At 37.4% G+C, this 23,648-nt stretch overlaps 1 protein-coding gene across 1 annotated transcript in view; it reads left to right on the top strand.

Moving 5' to 3' along the window:
* The window catches only part of LOC136264330 (receptor-type tyrosine-protein phosphatase H-like), a 49,956-nt gene that overhangs the window by 5,141 nt on the left and 21,167 nt on the right, over positions 1-23,648 (top strand). Inside the window, exons 2-5 of the mRNA XM_066059047.1 lie at positions 4,065-4,352; positions 10,137-10,409; positions 12,414-12,689; positions 21,309-21,584. Coding sequence (XP_065915119.1) covers positions 4,065-4,352; positions 10,137-10,409; positions 12,414-12,689; positions 21,309-21,584 — 1,113 coding nt within the window. The remainder of the gene's footprint in view (positions 1-4,064; positions 4,353-10,136; positions 10,410-12,413; positions 12,690-21,308; positions 21,585-23,648) is intronic.

The raw sequence follows: 23,648 nt of genomic DNA, 5'->3' as shown, positions 1-23,648 counted from the left end.
AATTTTCACACCTATGTAGCTCTGTGATCCCTTATCCGATTGGAACCAAATTTGCTAGAGACGTGCCGTCCAGTTAGGAGAGTCTACATACCACATTTGAAGAAAATCGGTCCAGCCATTTCCGAGATACGGGCGAACAAAATTTCGTTTTAATTTCGTTTTTTTCTTCTTCATCTTCATTTCGCACACTTGGCAAAATTCGCCATAAAACACGAATGCGTGCTCGGATTGGGCGGAAATTTGGCACACGTAAAGGGCTCATTAAGGCGGATCTCCGTACCAACTTTGGTAGGAATCCGATGAACGTTCACGGAGTTATTACCGATTATTTGCGTAAAATAAGGTCGAAGGTCTGTCACGCCTACAGGGTAAATCCCTTGGAGGAATCAGTTGAAAATTGATATGTAGATGGAGTAACCATCGTAGGAGTGCCTTTTTGTGGTTTGAAAGGAATCAGAATAAAGACCATGGAGATATGACACAAAACCCAACCTGTGTCAAAATTACGCGATCGATTTTTATGAATAAAAAAACTATTAGTTTTCGTGTCTACCAGGCAAACCGCTTAGAGCAATGAACTGAAAATCAGTATGTAGCTGGAATAATCATCATAGAAAGTTCTTGCAGTAGTACAGAAGAATCGGAGTACAAATCACTGAGTTATGATTCGAAAGGCAACTACGTGTAGCAAATGCGAGATCGAGATACTCTAATAGAACAGTCACCCTAATAAAGCATTCAGCTGCATGTATAATTTACACAGTTATATTACATTGCAAGTTATTCTGTAGGGAATTCAGCTACAAACAAGTCACCCTGTAGTCAGATCAGCTAGAAGAAGGTACCTAATAGAGAGTTCAGCTACAAAGAAGCCATCATGTAGAGAGTTCAGCTCAAATAAATCACCCTGTAGAGAATTCAACTACAAAAAAAAATGCCCTGTAGAGAGATCAGCTAGAAGAAGTTACCTTGTAGAGAGTTCAGTTACAAAGAAACAATCATGCAAAGAGTTTAGCTGCAAACAAATCACCCAGTAGAAAGTTCCGCTATGAACAGATCACACTATAGAGAGTTCAGTTAGAAACAAGTCATCCTGTAGAGAGATCAGCTAGAAGAAGTCACATTGTAGAGAGTTCAGTTACAAAGAAACAATCATGCAAAGAGTTCAGCTAGAAACAAATCACCCTGTAGAGAGTTCAGCTAGAAACAAGTCACCCTGTAGAGAGATCAGCTAGAAACAAGTCACCCTGTAGAGAGTTCAGCTAGAAGAAGTTACATTGTAGAGAGTTCAGCTACAAAGAAACTACCATGTAGAGAGTTCAGCTGCAAACAAATTGCCCTGTAGAGAATTCAGCTACAAACAAACCACCCTGTAGAAAGATCAGCTAGAAGAAGTTACCTTGTAGAGAGTTTTGCTACAAACAAATCACCCTGTAGAGGATTCAGCTACAAACAAGTCACACTGTAGAGAGTTCAGCTAGAAGAAGTTACATTGTAGAGAGTTCAGCTACAAAGAAACTACCATGTAGAGAGTTCAGCTGCAAACAAATTGCCCTGTAGAGAATTCAGCTACAAACAAATCACCCTGTAGAAAGATCATCTAGAAGAAGTTACATTGTAGAGAGTTCATGATCAGCTACAAACAAATCACCCTGTAGAGAGTTCAGCTAGAAACAAGTTACCCTGTAGAGAGTTCAGCTAGAAGAAGTTACATTTTAGAGAGTTCAGCTACAAAGAAGCTACCATGTAGAGAGTTCAGCTGCAAACAAATTGCCCTGTAGAGAATTCAGCTACAAACAAATCACCCTGTAGAAAGATCAGCTAGAAGAAGTTACCTTGTAGAGAGTTTAGCTACAAACAAATCACCCTGTAGATGATTCAGCTACAAACAAGTCACCCTGTAGAGAGTTCAGCTAGAAGAAGTTACATTGTAGAGAGTTCAGCTACAAAGAAACTACCATGTAGAGAGTTCAGCTGCAAACAAATTGCCCTGTAGAGAATTCAACTACAAACAAATCACCCTGTAGAAAGATCATCTAGAAGAAGTTACCTTGTAGAGAGTTCAGCTACAAACAAATCACCCTGTAGAGAGTTCAGCTAAAAACAAGTTACCCTGTAGAGAGTTCAGCTAGAAGAAGGTACATTGTAGAGAGTTCAGCACAAAGAAACTACCATGTAGAGAGTTCAGCTGCAAACAAATTGCCCTGTAGAGACAAACAAATTACCCTGTAGAAAGATCAGCTAGAAGAAGTTACCTTGTAGAGAGTTCAGCTACAAACAAATCACCCTGTAGAGGGTTCAACTACAAACAAGTCACCCTGTAGAGAGTTCAGCTAGAAGAAGGTACATTGTAGAGAGTTCAGCACAAAGAAACTACCATGTAGAGAGTTCAGCTGCAAACAAATTGCCCTGTAGAGAATTCAGCTACAAACAAATCACCCTGTAGAAAGATCATCTAGAAGAAGTTACCTTGTAGAGAGTTCAGCTACAAACAAATCACCCTGTAGAGAGTTCAGCTAGAAACAAGTTACCCTGTAGAGAGTTCAGCTAGAAGAAGTCACATTGTAGAGAGTTCAGCTACAAAGAAACTACCATGTAGAGAGTTCAGCTGCAAACAAATTGCCCTGTAGAGAATTCAGCTACAAATAAATCACCCTGTAGAAAGATCAGCTAGAAGAAGTTACCTTGTAGAGAGTTCAGCTACAAACAAATCACCCTGTAGAGAGTTCAGCTAGAAACAAGTTACCCTGTAGAGAGTTCAGCTAGAAGAAGTTACATTGTAGAGAGTTCAGCTACAAAGAAACTACCATGTAGAGAGTTCAGCTGCAAACAAATTTCCCTGTAGAGACAAACAAATCACCCTGTAGAAAGATCAGCTAGAAGAAGTTACCTTGTAGAGAGTTCAGCTACAAACAAATCACCCTGTAGAGAGTTCAGCTAGAAACAAGTTACCCTGTAGAGAGTTCAGCTAGAAGAAGTTACATTGTAGAGAGTTCAGCTACAAAGAAACTACCATGTAGAGAGTTCAGCTGCAAACAAATTGCCCTGTAGAGACAAACAAATCACCCTGTAGAAAGATCAGCTAGAAGAAGTTACCTTGTAGAGAGTTCAGCTAGAAACAAGTTACCCTGTAGAGAGTTCAGCTACAAGCAAGTCATCCGGTAGAGAGATCAGCTAGAAGGATCACCTTGCTGAGAGGTCAGCTACAAAGAAATCATCCTGCTTCATCTTTTCTTCTTCCTGTAGTATAGAAAAAATGACAGGTTAAAAAGCCCTAAAGCCAGCCATAGGCCGGCTTTGCGGTATACAAATACAAAAAGAAGTGAAATCTTATCCAAAACAGCCAAGCTGTAAAAAAAGAGTGCGACCCTGAGAAAGGCTATGGTGAAAAAAGATGTGAAATCCAAGTTGGCGGCCAAGAAATGGCTGTGATGGTAGGTTAATGGTAAAAATTTTAATAACAACAATTCAGGTGAATTTGGTGCCGCTTGGTCTTGGCACAAAATTCACCTGAATTGTCGTTATTAAAATTTTTACCATTAACCTACCATCACAGCCATTTCTTGGCCGCCACCTTGGATTTCACATCTTTTTTCACCATAGCCTTTCTCAGGGCTGCACTCTTTTTTTACAGCTTGGCTGTTTTGGATTAGATGTTCCTATCATGTGACCTACATGGAATGTATAGTACTGTATGTCCCATACTAAATGATCATTTTGGACATAACTCGGGCTAAAAAATTCTTTTGTATGGATATGAAAGTTCTAGCTTTCAATAGAAAGTATTTGCCAACAAGACACTTTATCTATACTATCTCACTGAAACTTTCTCACACAATTTCAATTTGTCAGTTTTGACCTTGAAAAATAGAAATACATAAAACACAGTGGTAATTAACTCATTTTAAATTGAAGCCAATTTGGTAACCATATTTAAACAGCCTCATTATGTACCCATGTTGTGCTTGAGATCACTGTATGGTCTCCATTAAAATGTATGTACAGTAGTAGTGTTATGTTGTGCTATACTTGTTTGCTTATTTTACATTTGTCGGTGATGACAGCATTCAGTCAACCAGTTACTGGTCCTAGTATAACATGTCAAGGAAATGATGTAACTCTACAATGTGTGATATTACGTAATGGAGCAGCAGTGGATCTAATTTGGAGGAGAAATGGAACACTTGTTGATACTAATGTTTTTACTGATCATCAGATTGTGTTCAACTCTACATATAATGCTTTTACTGATCTTGTGATCACTAATGTTACATTGGAGGATGATAACACTGAGTATGAGTGTACTGCTGTTGGTAGTGACATTAATAGTTCCATAGTGTTGAATGTGACAGGTCAGTAATGTATATATCACATACATGCACATCAGTAAGGAATAAAGCTGTGTGATTATCTAGATATATCCGATAATCAAGATATTGTAAGACTTGTAAAGATAAGGATGATACTGTAGATTTATTAACGTAGATAATATAAACTCCTTTAATGTTGGTCATTCACTTGATATTCTTCTGCCTGGTTGATTATCAGTCTCCATTTCCCTGAGTCCTCTTCTTCTCCCACAAGCTAATGATTGTGGGGGTGGTTTGGTATCTGTACAGGGCCTTGACTGTCTTTTTGGATAAATCTCCAACTCTACTTGAGGCCAATGTGTAAAATTGGCTTAAGTTGAGACAACAGATGCTTGGGTATAAGGAAAATGTGGTGTCGGGAATTGTTTTCACTCCACCAAATTCTTCGTACTCAAGCCACAGAAAGGGGGACCACCACAGAGAGTGGAATCTTTCACTCAAGTGAGCTGTTGTGGGAAGAGGGAGTATGTGAACCTTGTTGTATGTATCTGGTTATCCCACTTGTGATTACCCTATACTCATGAATTAAATCTCCTTTATTATTTTTTGTATCACAGTGTAAAAACTCAGTACACACACAGTATGACACACACATGCATGAGTGCTAAATAATTGTACGTATACGTAGCTGGGAATGATATGGTTATAATCATAAATAACAAGCCAGTTGTGTTCTGGCAAAAGGAGATATGCTAGACTGACAATAGAAAAGGCATAATTATGCATACATACATACATACATATGTACATACATACGTACATACATACATACATACATACATACATACGTACATACATACATACATACATACATACATACATACATACATACATACATACATACATACATACATACATACATACATACATACGTACGTACATACGTACATGCAAGTATTGTTACTATACATAAATATAAACTCAGTATACTCGGTGCAGTTGTACTCTGGTTGGCACATTATTACATGCCTATTTTGGATAGGTATCATTGTCAGCTGATTATAACACCTGAAGGGATGGGAAGGGAAAGGGGAGGGGGAGGGTAACAGCTAACTTTCTGCTACATGTTAGTACATAGCTAGCAGTGGTAGGCATTACATTGTCAGCAGAAGGGGAATCAGGCACAAGCTAGTGCTGCAAAAAGTGTGTGTGTGTGTGTGTGTGTGTGTGTGTGTGTGTGTGTGTGTGTGTGTGTGTGTGTGTGTGTGTGTGTGTGTGTGTGTGTGTGTGTGTGTGTGTGTGTGTGGAGGGGGGGCAAAGCAGCACACAGTCTTAGCCATCTGGTGCATTCTTATAGTAAGCTTAAATGAAGGAAGCATTAAGTCACAATTGGACTACAGCAGAAAGTAACAGGTAATGTTGTAGTGTTTCACATGATAGACTAGGTTGTGCTGCAAGCAATTCTAATGCCCAGAAAGTTGGCTAACACCCCGTTCACACTACTTTCTAATCCGGGTAAAACATGGCATGGCTTGAAACAAATTGTAATGTGAATCGATTGAGCCATGCCGAACCAGTCCAGCACGGCACGACAAGGAGAGGTGGGCTGGCACGGGTTGGAACAGGGTAGGGTACAGTGTGAACGCATTCCTAGCTGGCCAACTCAGGTTAGCAATATAACTTACTTCTGTTGGCCACACAGTGAGTATATTCTATGTTCTAAAACTGTTCTTCAAAATGTAGGGATAAATTAAAGGTCCACTGAAATGGAAAATTCACTTGCCATATTTTATTGAATAAATAGGTCGTATGTATCAAGTAAATTGAAGCAATGCACAAAAACAACTTTTAATAATCTAGGTAATTGCCTGATAAGTTAGATGATTGTATCAGTACCGTAGATGCTCTGGAAGGTAAGGAATTGGTGTAAAACATGAAAATTTGGTACATGTAGCTTCAATCATTGGTGAACTAATACTTACACTCACCATTTCTTGATACTTTTAAATTGGCGATAAGGATGGTTTTCCCAGAATATATAGGTCATAGGGGTGGTGGAGCAGACCAAAGAGTGATGGGGGGCAACTTTGACAAAGAAATTTACCCAATGCAATTTGAAGCATGCAAAAATACAGTAATATTCTGGGGGCTTGTCCCCAGTAAAGTTTAGAAGCCCAGAGATCCTGCATATTTTAGACTATTTTTACTATATGTTTAGCTACTAATTAAATAGCCAGTTACTTACAGTTTTTAGAGGAAATGTAAAGGTGACTGTTTTATTAGAATAGCTGACTGCTCTATTAAAGTGTCTTGATCTTTTCTTGCAAGCATTGTCGAAGTGGGGAGCCTAGCCCCCTACCCCCCATTTCCACCACCTAATGTAGGTTACATATACTGTAGGATAAAAGAAAGATTTTGCTAGCAAATACAAAAAGCATACGAGAGTACAGTAATTTTGAAAATAGTAAACCAATCCTATCAACTGTTGTATTCATAACCAGCCTACCAAAACAGCCAAGCTGTGAAAAAGGGTTTGGCCCTCCAGAAAGGTGATGGTGAAAAAGTGATGAAATCAAAGGTTGAAGTGGCTGCAATGATACTGGCTTAACACTCTTGAATTGTTTGTAGCTGAACTCTCTACACGGTGACTCATTCTCTCTATTGTAATATACGTAGCTGAACTCTGCAGGGTGACTTGTTCATAGCTGAAATTCTACAGGGTGACTTTTTGTGAGTGAACATTCTACAGGGTGACTTGTTGGTATCTCTACAGGGTTATACTTGTTGTTAGTTAAATTCTCTAGGGTGACTCGTTATGTAGCTGAACTATATGCATGGTGGTTTGTTTGGAGCTGAACTCTCTACCTGGTGACTTGAACACTCTAATTGAGTGACTTAATGTATTGCATTGCTGAATGTTTTAATAGGGTGACTGCACTATTAGAGTATCTCGATCATATATGCACTTATTACACATGGTTGGCATGTTTGTTATAACTCCATGACTATTAGAGTGATTTCTTTCGAACTGCAAAAGCTTTGCATTACAATTGCTACTCCATGTACAGACTGATTGTCAAGTTGTTTGTCAAGTGGTTTAATCTGTGGTCATGACAAAAATATTGCTTTTGACTTTTTCAAAAACTCATGTATAACGTCTTTTTTCTTTATCTAGTGTGTACAAAATTTGGACCGTAAAGGTGCTGCATTATGTTCTTACTGCCTTCCAAATTTGAAGATAATCAACTCAAGTATGTGCAAGTCATAGCAATTTTTCTAAGTGGTGTGAAAAGAAGAAGATGAAAGAAAGTATGCACACCTGTAAGACAAACGTTGAAGGCATATATCTCGGTGATGGCTGGGAAACTTCAGCTAAAATTTGATACAGGAGGTTCCCCACCCCAAGGGAGTTTCCACAACAAAACTGGCTAATTAGCATTCAGGCAATAGCTGTAAATATATGGATGCGTGAAAACAGTGTTTTCTTGGTTCCTGTAAAATACACACTTGTCTGTCACCCACCTGCACTAGCTGCACTGTGCTGCACAACACACTATCATAGTATAAGTGACTGTAGAGGTGGTAAAAATGTCAGCAAAATCAACACCACTACTAATTCAAACAAACCGCTTTACACACTGAAGTATCTTTTCAACTGTGTTATAGTCTGTCTATTGTGTTTTCTAATGCAGTTGGTAAGAGAAAGTGTGTCTTGATTATGTGAATGGTTAAGCGAATGCCTGTCATGTTCACAAATTTCTCAAGCAGTTTTTTTGATTACTTTTCCATTCTGTGGAGCAATGAAGAAGTGGAAAGCTGAAGCTATAGCCAAATATGTTTAATACTCTTGGATTTTCAGTGATTAAGGAAATAAATTGTACAGTTACTATTCAGAAAATATATTGCACACTCTTAATTGATCAATCACAATTCACAAACACAGGAGTCTACGGAGAAGGAATTACATAGCTTGGTGTGTTGGTAAATAATTATTGCTAGGGAACATAAGCCAGGGGTTCTAGAGGCATGCCAATATAAAAATATTTCAGAAGTGGAACCACAAAAGGCACATCCCACCCAGTGCATACAGTGGAACTGTAGTTACAACTATTGCTAAATCATATGTAGAAATCCAAGAAAATAAAGGATATGTATATCAAGTAAGCTATGGTCAGAGTTAGCTAGTGTTACATCCATTATCTGATCGGCTATATAATTGCTTGCGTATATTGGATCAAGGAAAGAAGCAGGGATTTTAGAGAGAAGATCTTTAATTCTATCGAGTTTCTAAATCTTCTACCAAGTCTATAGGTAGGCTTTCAAGATCAAACAGGTGATATTTGCCAGATGTTTGGAGGTGATAACATACTTCCTACTAAAAAGGAAGCGTTGAAGGTCACTGTTGAAATTTCTGACCTTGTGGATTTAGTTGTTCTTGCAATGTTTTATGACAATTTATTACCCAAAATGCTTTATGAAATGTCTTGTTTTATGACTATCATGGAATAAGCTATTACCTGAGATGTTATTCAAAAGATGAAATAATATTGGACATTAAAAGTTGGAAGCTGATTTCCCAATGAAGGTACCTTATGTGAATGATACTTGTAACTGAGATAGAAATTACACTTGCACATTTGGAATAACTTTCAGTGAACATTGGAGTTTGTACAGCTAACTTTCTAAAGATTCACTCTTTGAAACAAAAAATCTGGACAGACTTACTTGTGTTCTATATTGGCTTAGGACCTACATATCATTATCATTGTTTTTGTGAAGGAATTCAGACGGGCTGATGTATTTTATAATCATCCAACTAATGAGAATTCAGCCAGCTTCCCAACTAAAGGATTAACAATACCTGATATAGAACAGTCAAAATTTTGATGTAAAGGTTCAGACTGACTCCTAAAATATATGGCTATTACTGAAAATAATTTTTTCTAATGATGCAGGGCCGGTGGAAGCTCTTAGTGGCTGGTCAGGCAACAAGCCAGGTAATGATTCAGGGATTGTGATGAGTGTGCAAAGCATGCCTCTCTAGGGGGGTCTGGGGGCATCCCCCCCAAGGAAAATTTTGAAATTTTAGTGTTTGTAAACCACATTCTGAAGCAATTTTAGCACTTTAAAAGAGTTGATTTTAAGATATTGCTTCATACATACACTGACTTTTGTAACTTCCCTAGCTGTCACACAACCTTTCTATAGCTATGTTGTAAAGTATAATTTCGTTTATACAATTGATCAGGTTTTTACAGGCTTTGACTTCTTACCTGTACCCCCAATAATAATAATAACCTACATCTCAGCAGAGCTGGAAGACATTCACCGCACTGGTCATCACGTGCTTCGGTAATTAGATGCACGAATATAATAGAGGATATACGAGTGGTAACGTAAAGTCGGCTGCACATCCTTTTACTGCATTAAAGGTTAGAATGGTTGGTGTCTATAAATTAGTGTATGTCATGACGTCATAACTACCATACGTAGCTACCTTATTAGTGTGTAGCTATATTAACTTAGCTAGGCATGCGCTCACATGACTGGCTTGGGCTGTGAAAATCTGCTACGGCAGTGGCCGTAGTGGCCATAGTGCTTCCACCAGCCCTGTGATGAAATGAAAAAAAATGTTTTTATGAGATATATAGTGGCACAGATATGAAGACACTTACCATGCTACAGTCGCTAGAAATTTTAACGGCATTGAAATGTGGAATTAGAAAAACATTACTTATTTATTTTCCTTTGTTAATTTTGTCAGTGATGTCATTTTATTTGTATATACATAATACACTCTGTTATGATTCTTTCAACATATTGTAGGCCCACCATCCCCTATTAGGGACATCACTACTGCTAGTAGTGGTTGTTTGAGTACTATAGTCTCATGGGATCCTGTCACTAGTGAACTAGTATGTGGACCAGTGTCATATGACGTGACAATATCATCATCTGATGGAGTAATGATGATGAGAATAACTGACACCTCCTACAATTTTACTGGATTAACACCTGATAATAGTTATACTGCCACTGTGGCTGGTAGAAACGTTGCTGGTGTGGGGGAGTCTACTACTAGGATGGTGTCAGTTGCAGGTAATTTTAGTGAATCTACAGTTTGTACTATTCAAATTCACAGATCAATTATCTCTTAATTGTACTTGTAATTGTAGTTACCATTTGTTGAGAATGAGTACAGTATTAATGGGTGTGTGATATTGTAAACCATGTAATAAAGTAATATCATACAGGCATACACCTTCTGGGTTATAGCATAGATACGTACATACAGTGTTTAGGCATTTTAATAGAAATTGAACTACAATTTACAGTTGTCATCATAAAGTTTAAAAGCTGTGACGGTGTGTACTCGTTATTATCATCATGTGTCCATTCTTGTAACCTGGCACAGTTGTTGTCTAGCACAAAACTATCATTTTCAAGGTATCCCGTATAATAAATACTCAAGCACATAAATGAAGCTATGTACATAGCAGGATAGTGGCACATTTCACCAGCTGACTCTAAGTCCCTTTCTCAAATCCCATCAAAGGGGTCAGTAAAATCATAGAATATGGAAACCACATATGTATTCTAAAATGCAGCTGCTATTTCTGGTGTGTGATGCTGTTTCCAATCTCTATTAATTGTAGGGTAAAATCACCTAGAGTCCACATGCATACGTATTTCATCCTGCCTTTAGGTAAAAAATAGACTTTGCAATGTTTATCTGCAGCAACTGCACTGTATGTACCACAGTGATGATTTTTTCCCCAATTCGATGGTGATCTGATACAAAAGTTGTTGATTAATGTACAACAGCAGCAGTTTTTAAATGACCACCTTAAGAGTGTAACACTAAGAATAAAAATCAAAACCCATTTGAATTGAGTTACATATGTATGCTATGAGCCATGAATTTGTTAATGCATTAGCTAGAAAAGGGTAGAGGGTGAAATGCTTTATTGATACCTGATAGTACAGAGTGCTTTATATAAAGGCAATGGTTTTCTTGTTTCAGACATGGAAAATTTCATGATGAGCTCATATGAAAACTGTTCTGTGCCACCTTAAATGCTCCGTTGAACTTTGTACCACTTATGTGCTTGTGCTCCTGATAAACTTAACTTGAAAATAATCGATAATTGTGATCAACCCTGCTTCCTGTTTTTACCACAACTTACAGGGGGTGTATTGCTGACTCAATAGATACCATATTTTACTCTATCCTTTCTTCAGAACTGGCGAGTCTGGTTCCTGCAGCAACTTTTGTTAGAACTTGTGAAAACCACGAGTAAAGGTTTGGCACCATTCAGTGGCTCAGCTTTGTTTGAATTGTCTGTAGTGAAGTTGTGAAGGCATGATGAGCTGGCTAGTTTTTTTCTTCTTAAAATGGGGGTCATTTGCATGCAAGGAGTATCCTGGCATCTCTAAAATTGACCTCTGTCCTTCACTCATCTCTTTCCTACTGGTTGAAATAGTTCACGCTAGAATTTGCACTGGATATTCCAAAGTATGTACAATAGGCTGCAAAAAAAATTACGTTTCTATTAGTAATTATGAATATATTGTAAATGTGGCTGGTGAAAAACCACTTTTTTTGCATAATTATGAATTATGGTCAAAATGTAATTACAGCACAAACATGTGTAATTACTTAGTAATCACACTGTAATTACAATTACGAAACATAAACTTTTTTTGCAACCTACTGTGTATGTAGGAATGCATTTTTATAATCATGAACTTACATTCCTATGTAGTTATTCTGAACAATCCTATGTACGTACATAGTACAGTGGTACCTCTCTTAACAAACTAACTGAATTAAGGACACAATAGAAAAAACCTCCATAATAAGGACAAAAGTTTTGGTCCCAACAGGTCTCGTTAATACATTTTTACCTCTGAAAGAGGAAAACCTCTACATTACAGCAAAAGTGGCCAACAATTCTGGGTCCCAAAATGTCCATAATAGAGAGGTTCCACTGTATACCTCTTACACAGTATAAACTTGCAATGCATAAGAAAAAGATACTGTGAACCAGTGTGGTATGACCTTTCTGTACCCTAATTAATTTTTGTGTCACAATTTTATAGGTATACCAGCAGTTAACAATTTGTTGGTAACAGATAATTGTTTATATGTTAATGCCAGTTGGACTACTATCACTGGAGTGTGTAGTAACTCAGTTCAGTATATGATAACATTGTCATCATCTAGTGATACTATTGGACCAGTAGTGACCAGTGACACTTCCTACACCTTTAACAATACAGTGATGTTAACTGGTGATATTTCTGTGAGTGTTGTTGCCTTTATTGGGAACACAATGGGAACTAGTATACAAGTTACTGCTCAACCTTCTCTTACAAGTAAGTCTGAGATTCTTATACGTATGGAGTTAATTGAATTGACAGTGGAGCCTTGTTTATCCAAACTGTCTGTTAACCAAACACCAAAATGATTGCTTGCTCTGTTAGTTGTAGTTGGATGTACCATTTAAAAAAATTAACATCTGTTATTTATGTTGTACATGCATGAATATGGTGATTGTACACACAATTTCTGTATCAATGATATTGGACTTTATTATGTGGTTATCCAAACACCCAGCACTTGTTTGTATTGCTGTATGCATTTGACTGCTATGTTTGATTTATATACGTGCACAGGAATAACTGGGTTGATTAGTATTTGACTGATCAAGACACATGGTAGTGTGTCGTGCGGCCAAGAAAGTCGGTGACCACATTGTGAGTATATTGATAGGAAGAAAGAAAACAGCTTTTTCATGCGTGCATAACTCTATGGCCCCTTCTCCAAAGCACACCATTTTTGCATTATAGCTGTCCCCCAGATAGGGTATGCCACACAGCAAATTTTGATTAAATTCGCAACAGCCATTTGCAAGATATGGGCATCCAAAGTTTCGTTTTAATTTCTTCATTTTTTTTCTTCTTATGCTGTACGGAGGCTACGGGGGCTTTGATTTCTTTTGCACACTTTGCAAAAATTGCTATAAATACAAACATGTAACTCAATTGCCTCGATCTTTGACACAAATGAAGAGCGTGTAATGGTGGATTCACGTACCAAGTTTGCTGTGAATCTGAGGAATATTCAAGGAGTTATGAGCATTTATTCACGTAATAAAAGATCAAACATCTGTCACAGCTACAGGGTAAACTGAGTATCAAGACACATGGTAGTGTGTCGAGCGGCCCAAGAAGCCGGCGCGCCACACCATGAGTATATTGACAGGAAGAAAGAAAACGTCATTTTCACACCTTTGTATCTCGGTGATACCTTATCCGATTGGAACCACATTTGCTACAGAGTTCCCTGCCAGCCAGGGGAGTCTACATTCCAAATTTGAAGGACATCGCTCCAGCCATTTCCGAGATACGAGCTGCCAAAGTTTCGATTTTTTTCTTCGTTTTTTTTCTTCTTCGTGTTTTTGCACACTTGCAAAAATTGCTATAAAACACAAAATCGTACTCCGATTGCCTTGAAATGTGGCACACAGAACGAGAGTCCAAAGGCGAATCCTAACATCAAATTTGGTGCAAATCCGATGAAAGGTTCAGGAGTTATGACCGATTATTCGCATACAACAAGATCGATTTGTTGTCACGCCTACAGGGTAAACCGCTTCATGGAATGAGTTGAAAATTGCTGTGTAGATGGAGTAACCATCGTAGGAGTACCTTTTGGTAGTTTGAAAGGAATCGAGATAAAGATCACAGAGATATGACACAAAACCCAACCTGTGTCACAATTACGCGATCGATTTTTATGAATAAAACAGTATTAGTTTTTACACCTACTAGGCAAACCGTTTCAAGCAATGAGGTGAAAATCGGTGTATAGTTGGAATAATCTTCATAGAAAGTCCTTGCAGTAGTACAGAAGAATCGGATTACAAATCACTGAGTTGTGATTCGAAAGCCAACTCCGTGTAGCAAATGCGAGATCGAGATACTCTAATAGAACAGTCACCCTAATAGAGCATTCAGCTAATTTATTTACTCCATTATAGAATTCTATTACATTACAAGTTATTCTGTAGAGAGTTCAGCTGCAAACAGTTAATCTTATAGACAGTTCAGCAAGAAGCAAGTCACCCTATAGAGAGTTCAGCTACAAATATATTGCTGTAGTGATTCAGAACATTACAAGTCACACTGAAGAGAGTTCAGCTATAAACAAGTCATGCATCCTGTAGAGAGTTCTCTAGAGAATTCAGGTACAAACAAGTCACTGTGGAGAGAGTTCAGCTACAAAGAAACTAGAGTTCACCTGTACAAACAAATTACCCTATAGAGATCAGCTGTAAACAAGGAACCCTGTAGAGAGTTCAGCTACAGACAAGTCACTTTATAGTTTATACAATGTTCAGCTACAAACAAGTCACTTTCGTGTAGAGAGTTCAGCAACCACAAAATCACCCTGTAAAGAGTTCAGCTATACAAACAAGTTACTCTGTAGAGAGATCAGCTAGAAACAAGAGAGAGTTCAGTTAGCAGAAGTCACCCTGTAGACATCTCAGCTGCAAAGAAACCCTGTAGAGAGATCAACTAAATCACCCTGTAGAAAGTCCAGGTACAAACAAAGCATCCTATATAGAGTTCAGCTACAAAAAAAATCACTCTTTAGAGAGTTCAGCTACAAAGAAACCATCCTGTAGAGAGTTCAGCTACAAACAAGTTACTCTACAGTGAGATCAGTTTGAAACAAGAGATTTCAGCTACAAAAAAATCACCCTATAGAGAGTTCAGCTATGAGCAGATCACCCTGTAGAGAGTTCAGCTATACAAGTCACCCTGTAGAGAGATCAGCTAGTAGAAGTCACCGTCTAGAGAGATTAGCTAGAGGCAAGTTACCTTGTAGAGAGTTCAGCTACAAAGAAACCATCCTGTAGAGAGTTCAGCTACAAACAAATCACCCTGCATATAGTTCAGTTACAAATAAATTACCCTGTAGAGTGTTCAGCTACAAACAAATCACAGTTCAGCTAAATAAAAGTTACCCTACAGAGAGATCAGGTCACCCTATAGAGAGATCAGCTAGAAGAAGTCATGTACCTTGTAGAAAGTTCACCTACAAAGAACCCACTCTGTAGAGAGTTCAGCTAGAAACAAGTTCCCCTATAGAGAGATCAGCTAGAAACAAGTCACCCTGTAGAGATTTCAGCTACAAGCAGATCATCCTGTAGATAGTTCAGCTAGATACAAGTCACTCTCAGTGTAGAGAGATCAGCTAGAGGAAGTCACCTTGTAGAGAGTTCAGTGACAAAAATAAAATCACCCTGTAGAGAGTTCAGCTGTAAACAAATCACCCTGTAGAGAGTTCAGCTATAAACAAATCAACCTGTAGAGAGATCAGCTAGAGGAAGTCACCTTGTAGAGAGACCAGCTAGAAACATGTCACCTTGTAGAGAATTCAGTGACAAAGAAACCATCCTGTAGAGAAATCAGCTAGAAACAAATGACCCTGTAGAAAGATCAGCTAGAAACAACTCAAGTTGTAGAGAGTTCAGTGACAAAGAAATCATCCTGTAGAGATATCAGCTAGAACAAATCATTGTGTAGAGAGTTCAGCTACAAACAAACCACCCTGTAGTGAGATCAGCTAGAAACTAGACACAATATAGGGAATTCAGTTACAAGCAAATCACCCTGTAGAGAGTTCAGCTACAAACAATCCACCCTGTAGAGAGACCAGCTACAAACAAATCACCTTGTAGTGAGTTCAGCAAGACTTGACACTTTTTAAGCGCTTTAACAATAATTTTTATTTGAGATGCTGACAATTCACATTTTTTGAAAACTGAGATAATTCATATATTTATAACTATTGCAAGGAATTCCTGCTACTGCCTCTGCTGATTGTGTAGTAATCTTAGTTGAATTTAAGCATAAATGTTGCTAGAAAATAGTATTTTGAACTGAAGCAAGTAAAGATAACAGTCTAGTTTCTTCTAAACCGCAATTTGATATGTCTAGGTATTCCAATGTTATATAGTATTTGGATATGAGTTTTAATACAATAGACAATATATCTGCTGGTGAAATAGCTTCAATTATCAGCAATAACTTGTTGGAACATTTAAATTTAAATGATTGCAGTTTACGAGATCATGCGGTTGTAGCAATAGCTGATGCATTGGTAAAATTCAATTCTTTCGTGTACCTTAACCTCGACAGCAACTGCATCACACAGCAGGCAGTCACAAAGATTGGAGATGTTATTTATAGTAATCATGCAATAAGGGAGTTGCGCCTTCACAACTGCATAAGTCTTAGACCAGATACAAGTTCAATTATACTTTCAGCTGCTAGACAAAAATCTGCATTGAGATGCCTGAATTTGAGCTCAAACATCATCACACCTTCTACAGAAGGTATCATAGCATCAATTGTTGATCACTCACAGTTAGAATACATTGATTTATCATATTGCTACTTATCAGATTCTGGATTTCTTCAAATTTTGAATCGGTTTATCAAGATAAGCATACTACAGTATGTCAATATTGAATCAAATACTGTCACCTAAAGATCAGTGGGAATACAATTGTAAATGCAGACACTTTAGTGCAAGTAATTAGAGCAAATGTAAAACTGAGGCATCTCAACACATCTCATTGCCAAATCAATGCTGCTAGTCTTGTTGCAGTTTTCAAAGCCTTACAAAATAAAATGTGTTTGTCTTATTTTGATGTTAAGTCAAAATGGCTGCCATTGAACTGGATAAAGTATTTCATAGCAACAAAATCATGACACATTTATTATTGAGTCATTGTGTGTTTGAACTATACAGTCATTTAGCAAAATTGTGCCACCCCTAAAACTATTTGGTTGTTTAAGGAATTTAGGTTTAAGCAGCACTGCGAATGGTCAGTACTTGGCAGATGATATATCAGATGTTATTGAGAGCAATATAATGTTACAACATTTGAATCTGTCAAATTGTAGGTTATCTGAACTTCGCCTTATGAAGATTACATTAAGTGTAGTGAAGCTATCAATGTTGAAGCGCTTGGATATTTCTCGCAATGAAATAGCTGATGAAGCTGCTGTTGCAATTGCATCTGCTATCAAAAACGATCCATCTCTCCAACATTTGCTTTTGAACAATTGTAATATACCCTGTACAAGAATTAGGAATCAAGAAATTGCCAATGCATTTGAGATGTATTTCATCTTTGCTGTCTCTTGATATTAGCAACAATCAAATCACAGCTAAAATTGAGCTAGAAATTGCTGATGCAGTAAATCCTGCTCTACAATTGCACGTGTAGCCATTAACTTCATCAATACAAGTTCCATTATTATCACAAGAATCAGGATTACAATCATCAATATCTGTAGTACAGTTAACACCGGTAAATACTGCTACACAATCACACATGTAGCCACCAGTAACATTTACACAGTTTCCACCATTAAGACATGGATTAGGCATGAGGTATTAAAAATCTGCTTTGTCTTTTTATTCTTCCTGTTGTAAAGAAAAAGGATAGGTTAAAAATGCCCCAAAGCCGGCCTATTTGGGGTATACAAATACAAAAAGAAGTGATATCTAATCAAAAACAGCCAAGCTGTAAAAAAAGGTGCGGCCCCTAAAAGGCAATGGTGAAAAAAGATGTGAAATTCAAGGTGGCGGCCAAGAAATGGCTGTGATGCTAGGTTAATGGTAAAAATTTTAATAACAACAATTCATGTGAATTTGTGTTTCGGCACCAAATTCACCTGAATTGTTGTTATTAAAATTTTTACCATTAACCTACCATCACAGCCATTTCTTGGCTGCCACCTTGGATTTCGCATCTTTTTTCACCATGGCCTTTTAGGGGCCGCACCTTTTTTTACAGCTTGGCTGTTTTTGATTAGATAGAAACAACCTGAAAATTGGTGTATAGATAGGCTGATCATCGTAGCAGTGCCTTTTGATAGTTTGAATAGCAATAGAGTTACAGCGACAAAGTGTAAAATCATGGGATCAAGATACTGTTTAAGAGCAGTCACCGCAGGGTAAAAAAAGGTGTGCAAAAAATGTCGAAAAAAATCTTACCAGAGTTCGAACCAGGGACCTCCATATCTAGCATCTGCATCCTTAACCACTGAACCACTACTACCTTGGCTGATGACCTCACTTATTTTTCTGCTTTATAAATGAAATTTCTAGTTGAAATCTGCTTATAATCAAATGTTTGTAATTTCATACATGTAGATCTACCAATAGAAGTACTAGATTGTATTCTATGTACAGTACAGCTCACGGGTGACGTCGCATGTACACGCACGACGCGCGAGAGGTGCGCTCGAGTGACCCACGTGGATACAGCAAGGCTACAGTAATGCTCCATGATATCAAACTTCACTCTAGAGCATCATGAAAGACGAGATATAACAGGACTCACCTAATGATAAACCGAAGTGTCAGCTCTATAAGTCAAAAACTTTCGAAGTTACAGTGCTACAAAGTGACAACAGCAAAAATTGATTTGTACAGCGACAATAAACTACAGGCACTCAATGAAATGATCATAACTAACAAATGCAGTCCTCTACCAAGATGCAAGTTGGACCATCGGATTCTGCATGAACAAGCGAATGCATTGCTGAGTAAGGTTTGTCTTCCAGGCTTTTCCTACGACCAGGGTGAACAGGCGAAGGCGAAAACGTGACAAATATAGCGACAGTGAACCACTCGTCCAATGCAAGACAGACTGATGCTCATATCTTCTGTCTCCTTAGGCATACCGACACGAAACAAAGATATTGGAACTCCTTTTGCTTTGGGGATCACGATGTTACCAAGGTTTTTGGTATTATCACTTCACTTCATTGTGAAACAAGCATTTTAAAATTTACGGAATTTTTTTTCCGGCTTTGTACACATTCCACCCATTGCGTCCTGCGAACCGTGTGTTTATTGCATTCTACTGGCTGTAAAATTATAGCTAGCTACTGTAGACTTGCTTGCACGAACATATGGGTTTCTTGCAGATCCGGTCACAATTGTTTATGTAACTTAAGTGTTGTATGGAGTTATTAAACTCAGTGGCGAGCGTTCACATGCGTGGCGAGCTTCTCGCGTGGCTGGTGCTTTTCCACATGATGTTCCACAGGTCATGTACAGTGCATTGCAAAAGAATGATCTTGCGAGAAGAAACGAGTACTACTCGCATGTGTATACTCGCGACGTTACCTGTGAGCTGTACTGTATGTTCTATTAGAAGTCCTCAAAAAATGTGCAGTCTATTAGAGTATTACATTAATATTATCAAATATTGAATTAATTAAATCATGCAATGAAATACATTTATAAGTCTGTCTTCAAAAATCATCATTGTATCTACATAGAAAAGAAGAAATGTGAGTAGAAACAAACCTCAAAGTCAACCATAGGCTGGTTTTGGGTTTTATAAAGTCCAAAAAGATGTGAAATCCACACAAAAATAGCCAAGCTGTGAAAAAATGGTGTGGCCTAAAAAGCCTGGGTGAAAAAAGTTGTGAAATCAAAGGTGTGCATTGTTAAAATTTATTAGCATTAACATCATTGCAGCCATTTCTTGGCCGCCACTTTTGATTTCACAACTTTTTTCACCCAGGATTTTTAAGGCCGCACCATTTTTTTCACAGCTTGGCTGTTTTTGTGTGGATTTACATTCTGATCATACAATACTACCAGTACAATAGTACTGTATAGTAGAAATCTCTCCTCCCCAAAGAATATTTTTTTCCATTAAAATCATGTTGAAATATTCTACACAAAGAAGAATACCTCCACAGAATAATATAGTCTTTGTGCATCTAATATCCAGTAGCACTATTATTGATTTTTAAAATGTTCAAACCTGATTTTTGGTCTGATAACCAACAATGCTAGACGTTAAATGACACATTATGCAACCACAATTTTTTGCCACAATAGCAATCTCACATGTGGCATGTGTTTTCTAAAAATCTGCCTTGCCTTTATCTTTCCTCTCCAATCTTACTAGTCATCATCTTCTTGCAAGGAAATCACCTCAGAGCATCAGTTTGTTGTACTGATACTTTTATTACAGACAGACACACGCACACCCCCCCCACACACCACACACATACGCACACACACATAGCTAGATGTCACAAAATTATTTGTATGTAAGCTGGTGGGAGGGAGTAGATAGGTACACAATAATCAGTTCACTACAGAAAACAGACCATGGTGATCATGTTCTTTAATGATCAAGCTGTGCTTGTAATAATAGTAAATAATAAAGTTTACTCTTGATAATAAGTTTTAATTACAAAAAGACAAGACAAAGCAACCATGCCTCTTATTGATCTATCACATAGGATACTCCTACAAGATCATCAGTGAGATTAAGTTACTCCAATACATCAGTCACCCTAATACATCAGCTACGTACAATAATACAGTAATTACACTGTTATGCTGTAACAAAAAGGAAGCATAGTAGTGTATTGAATTAAAATGAATGTATGTAAAAATGAATTGATCTGATTAATAAAGATTAGTAAATGCATGATGGTGTTGCAACATGGCTACTGTGTGTGGGTTACTTGCATGGAATTAATAAAATATGTGACCAGATTTGCGAAAAAGGGTCTTCCACACACATTCAATTTACAAACTACAACTTCTGATTGAAACAAGCTATTGCCTTGAAAATTGGTCGGTAGTGAGCACTACCTTAGTTTAATAATGGATGTAGAAATTTTCAGGTTCGTGTGTGTCTTGAGAGCCAATTTATTTCTTTAGAATGCATAGAATTGAATGTTTGTGGAAGACCCAATTTTGCAATTTGGTACATAACACCATTATTTATTTCTATTGTTTCACTATTGTTATTGCTTGGATCCATACTTCATTTTAAAACCAATGATTTGTAAATATCAACAGTACATGAAGTGTCATAAAGTGTGCAATGCTAACATGAAGGAATTTTAAGAAATGCTGTTATTTTACTGTAGATAGACCACAAATCACTACACCTATTGTGGTAGAGAGATGTGTATCCTACTTGTACATAACTTGGAATGATACTACTCAGTGTGTACCAGTGAATTATACAGTGATTTTGACTAATACATCATCTGGTGAACTACTACACAATGATACTACTAGTAACAGCTTTCACAATTTTACTGGACTAACTAGTGACAGATTGTACTCAATAACTACTACTGGTAGGAACAGAGTTGGTCAGGATGTTGTGATGAATCACACTTCATCTTTGAAATCAGAGGGTAAGTGAATTATCAGAGTTGTTTTTGTTTTTGTTACCAGACATGTACGTAATTGTGTATGTATGTTACCTGGCTTCATTAATTGTTTGTGAAAGTGTATTTTGCACAAGTGTAAGTGAAAATTAGAAATTTTACATTGGAGTTGGGGTCATAGAAATAAAAAAGTAATAATAATACAAGTGAGTCATGTACATATACCTGCAGCAGTGGACATTATTTTAATCCCTGCTTTAGTCTCTTATAGTCATGACTGAAGTAGAATTATGTGAATGTGCACTAGTACAAGTGCAGGTGCATGTACGTAGGTGAACTCGTTTTTCTATGACCTCTACTTTACCTTTTTGTTAACATAAATATGACTGGTAAACCTTTGCATACTACATCAATGGATGAAATAGCACCAGACATACTGTATCATAAAACAAATCTGAAAGCATGCCGCAACTGCATAGTGTGACCATTTCACTACTGTATGTAGTGATACAAACAAAAAACAGTATGAGGAATTCCTCTGCAATCGATCCAGTCACTACAGAAAATATGTAAGTTTCTATTATAAATGTGTTAGTCAGCACTAGGAAGCAATTACAGTATGTGCTACGTACATACAAATCAACACCTACACATCACCACCTACACGGTAGTGGAGAAAGAAATGAGCACAAAGGAAGTCCATGATGCATCCAATGTAGCTACTGCAGTAGATGAAAAGGCATGTTTCAGGCCTCAGTAAGTGACAGAGAACTATGGTGTGCCGTTTGTATCAAAATTATAACAATATAATAAGTATAAAAAACTAGGTTATATATGTTTGCTGCACATGGTTTATACATATATACATTTTCGTAAATAAATAATAACTCTTTTTTAATACATAATTTACATTATTTAATATATAATGTTCAAATGACTAATATCTTCTCTATTATGTGCCATTTGTTGTCCTGTTACACATTTTGGCACAAAACCTGAACTTTGAGATGCCATGTGTATCAAAATTTAGTTTTTAATTGCGTTGCCAAAAAAGTAATGGAAATGATTTTCCTTGATATCATTTACCCAAAAATGTGCAAGATTTGTAAGGTACTTTTCAGTATTTATTAAATCATGACATTATTTGTTAAACCATTAATTTCTTTACTTGATGTACATTAGTATACTGTTAATCTTAACAAACCTTGCAATCAACATCTACAACAGGCTACACAAGGTTGCATGTGGTACATGAGGATACATTGGGTTACATGAAGCTACACAAAGTTACATTGGGATAATTATGTGAGCCTACTGCAGTGTTACATGAGGCTACACAAAATTACATGAGGCTACAGTGGATTACATGAGGGTTATATGAGGCTACAGTGGATTACATGAGAGTTATATGAGGCTACATGAGCGTTACACCGTATTGGATTACATCACGAGGCTATACAAACTTACATAAGGGTACATAGGGTTACATGAGGCTACACAAAGTTACATTAGGCTACACAGAGTTATACATGAGGCTACAGTATATATTGGGTTACTTGAGGCTACACTAGGTTACATGAGGCTACATTGGATTACATGAGGTTACACAGAGGCTACACAAGGTTGCATGAGATGATAGTTACATGAGGCTACAAAAGTTACACAAGGCTGCACAGAGTTACATGATGCCACATTGGGTTATCCGACGTAGCATCATGTAACTCTGTAGCATCGTGTAACTCTGCGCAGCCTCATGTAACCCATTGTGCATCATGTAACTCTGTGCAGCCTCATTTAATCATTTATATCCTCATGTAGCTCTCTGTGTAGTCTCATGTAACTCAATGTAGCCTCATGTGAGTTACTTGAGGCTACATTGGGTTACATGAAACGTGAGGCTACAAAGGGGTAATTACATGAGGCTGCACAGAGTTACATGAGACTACATAAGGCTGCACAGAGTTATATGAGGCTATGAAGGGTTACATGAGGCTGCACATGCAGAGTTATATGAGGCTACACACATTACATGAGGTTACACAGGGTTAATAAGGCTACACAGAGTTACATGAGGCTACAAAGGGTTACATG

This window comes from Dysidea avara, chromosome 1 (genome assembly GCF_963678975.1).
Source record: "Dysidea avara chromosome 1, odDysAvar1.4, whole genome shotgun sequence".
Lineage (NCBI taxonomy): Eukaryota > Metazoa > Porifera > Demospongiae > Dictyoceratida > Dysideidae > Dysidea > Dysidea avara.
The sequence above is the reverse complement of the archived record's forward strand: the minus strand, read 5'-3'. Positions and strand labels throughout refer to the sequence as shown.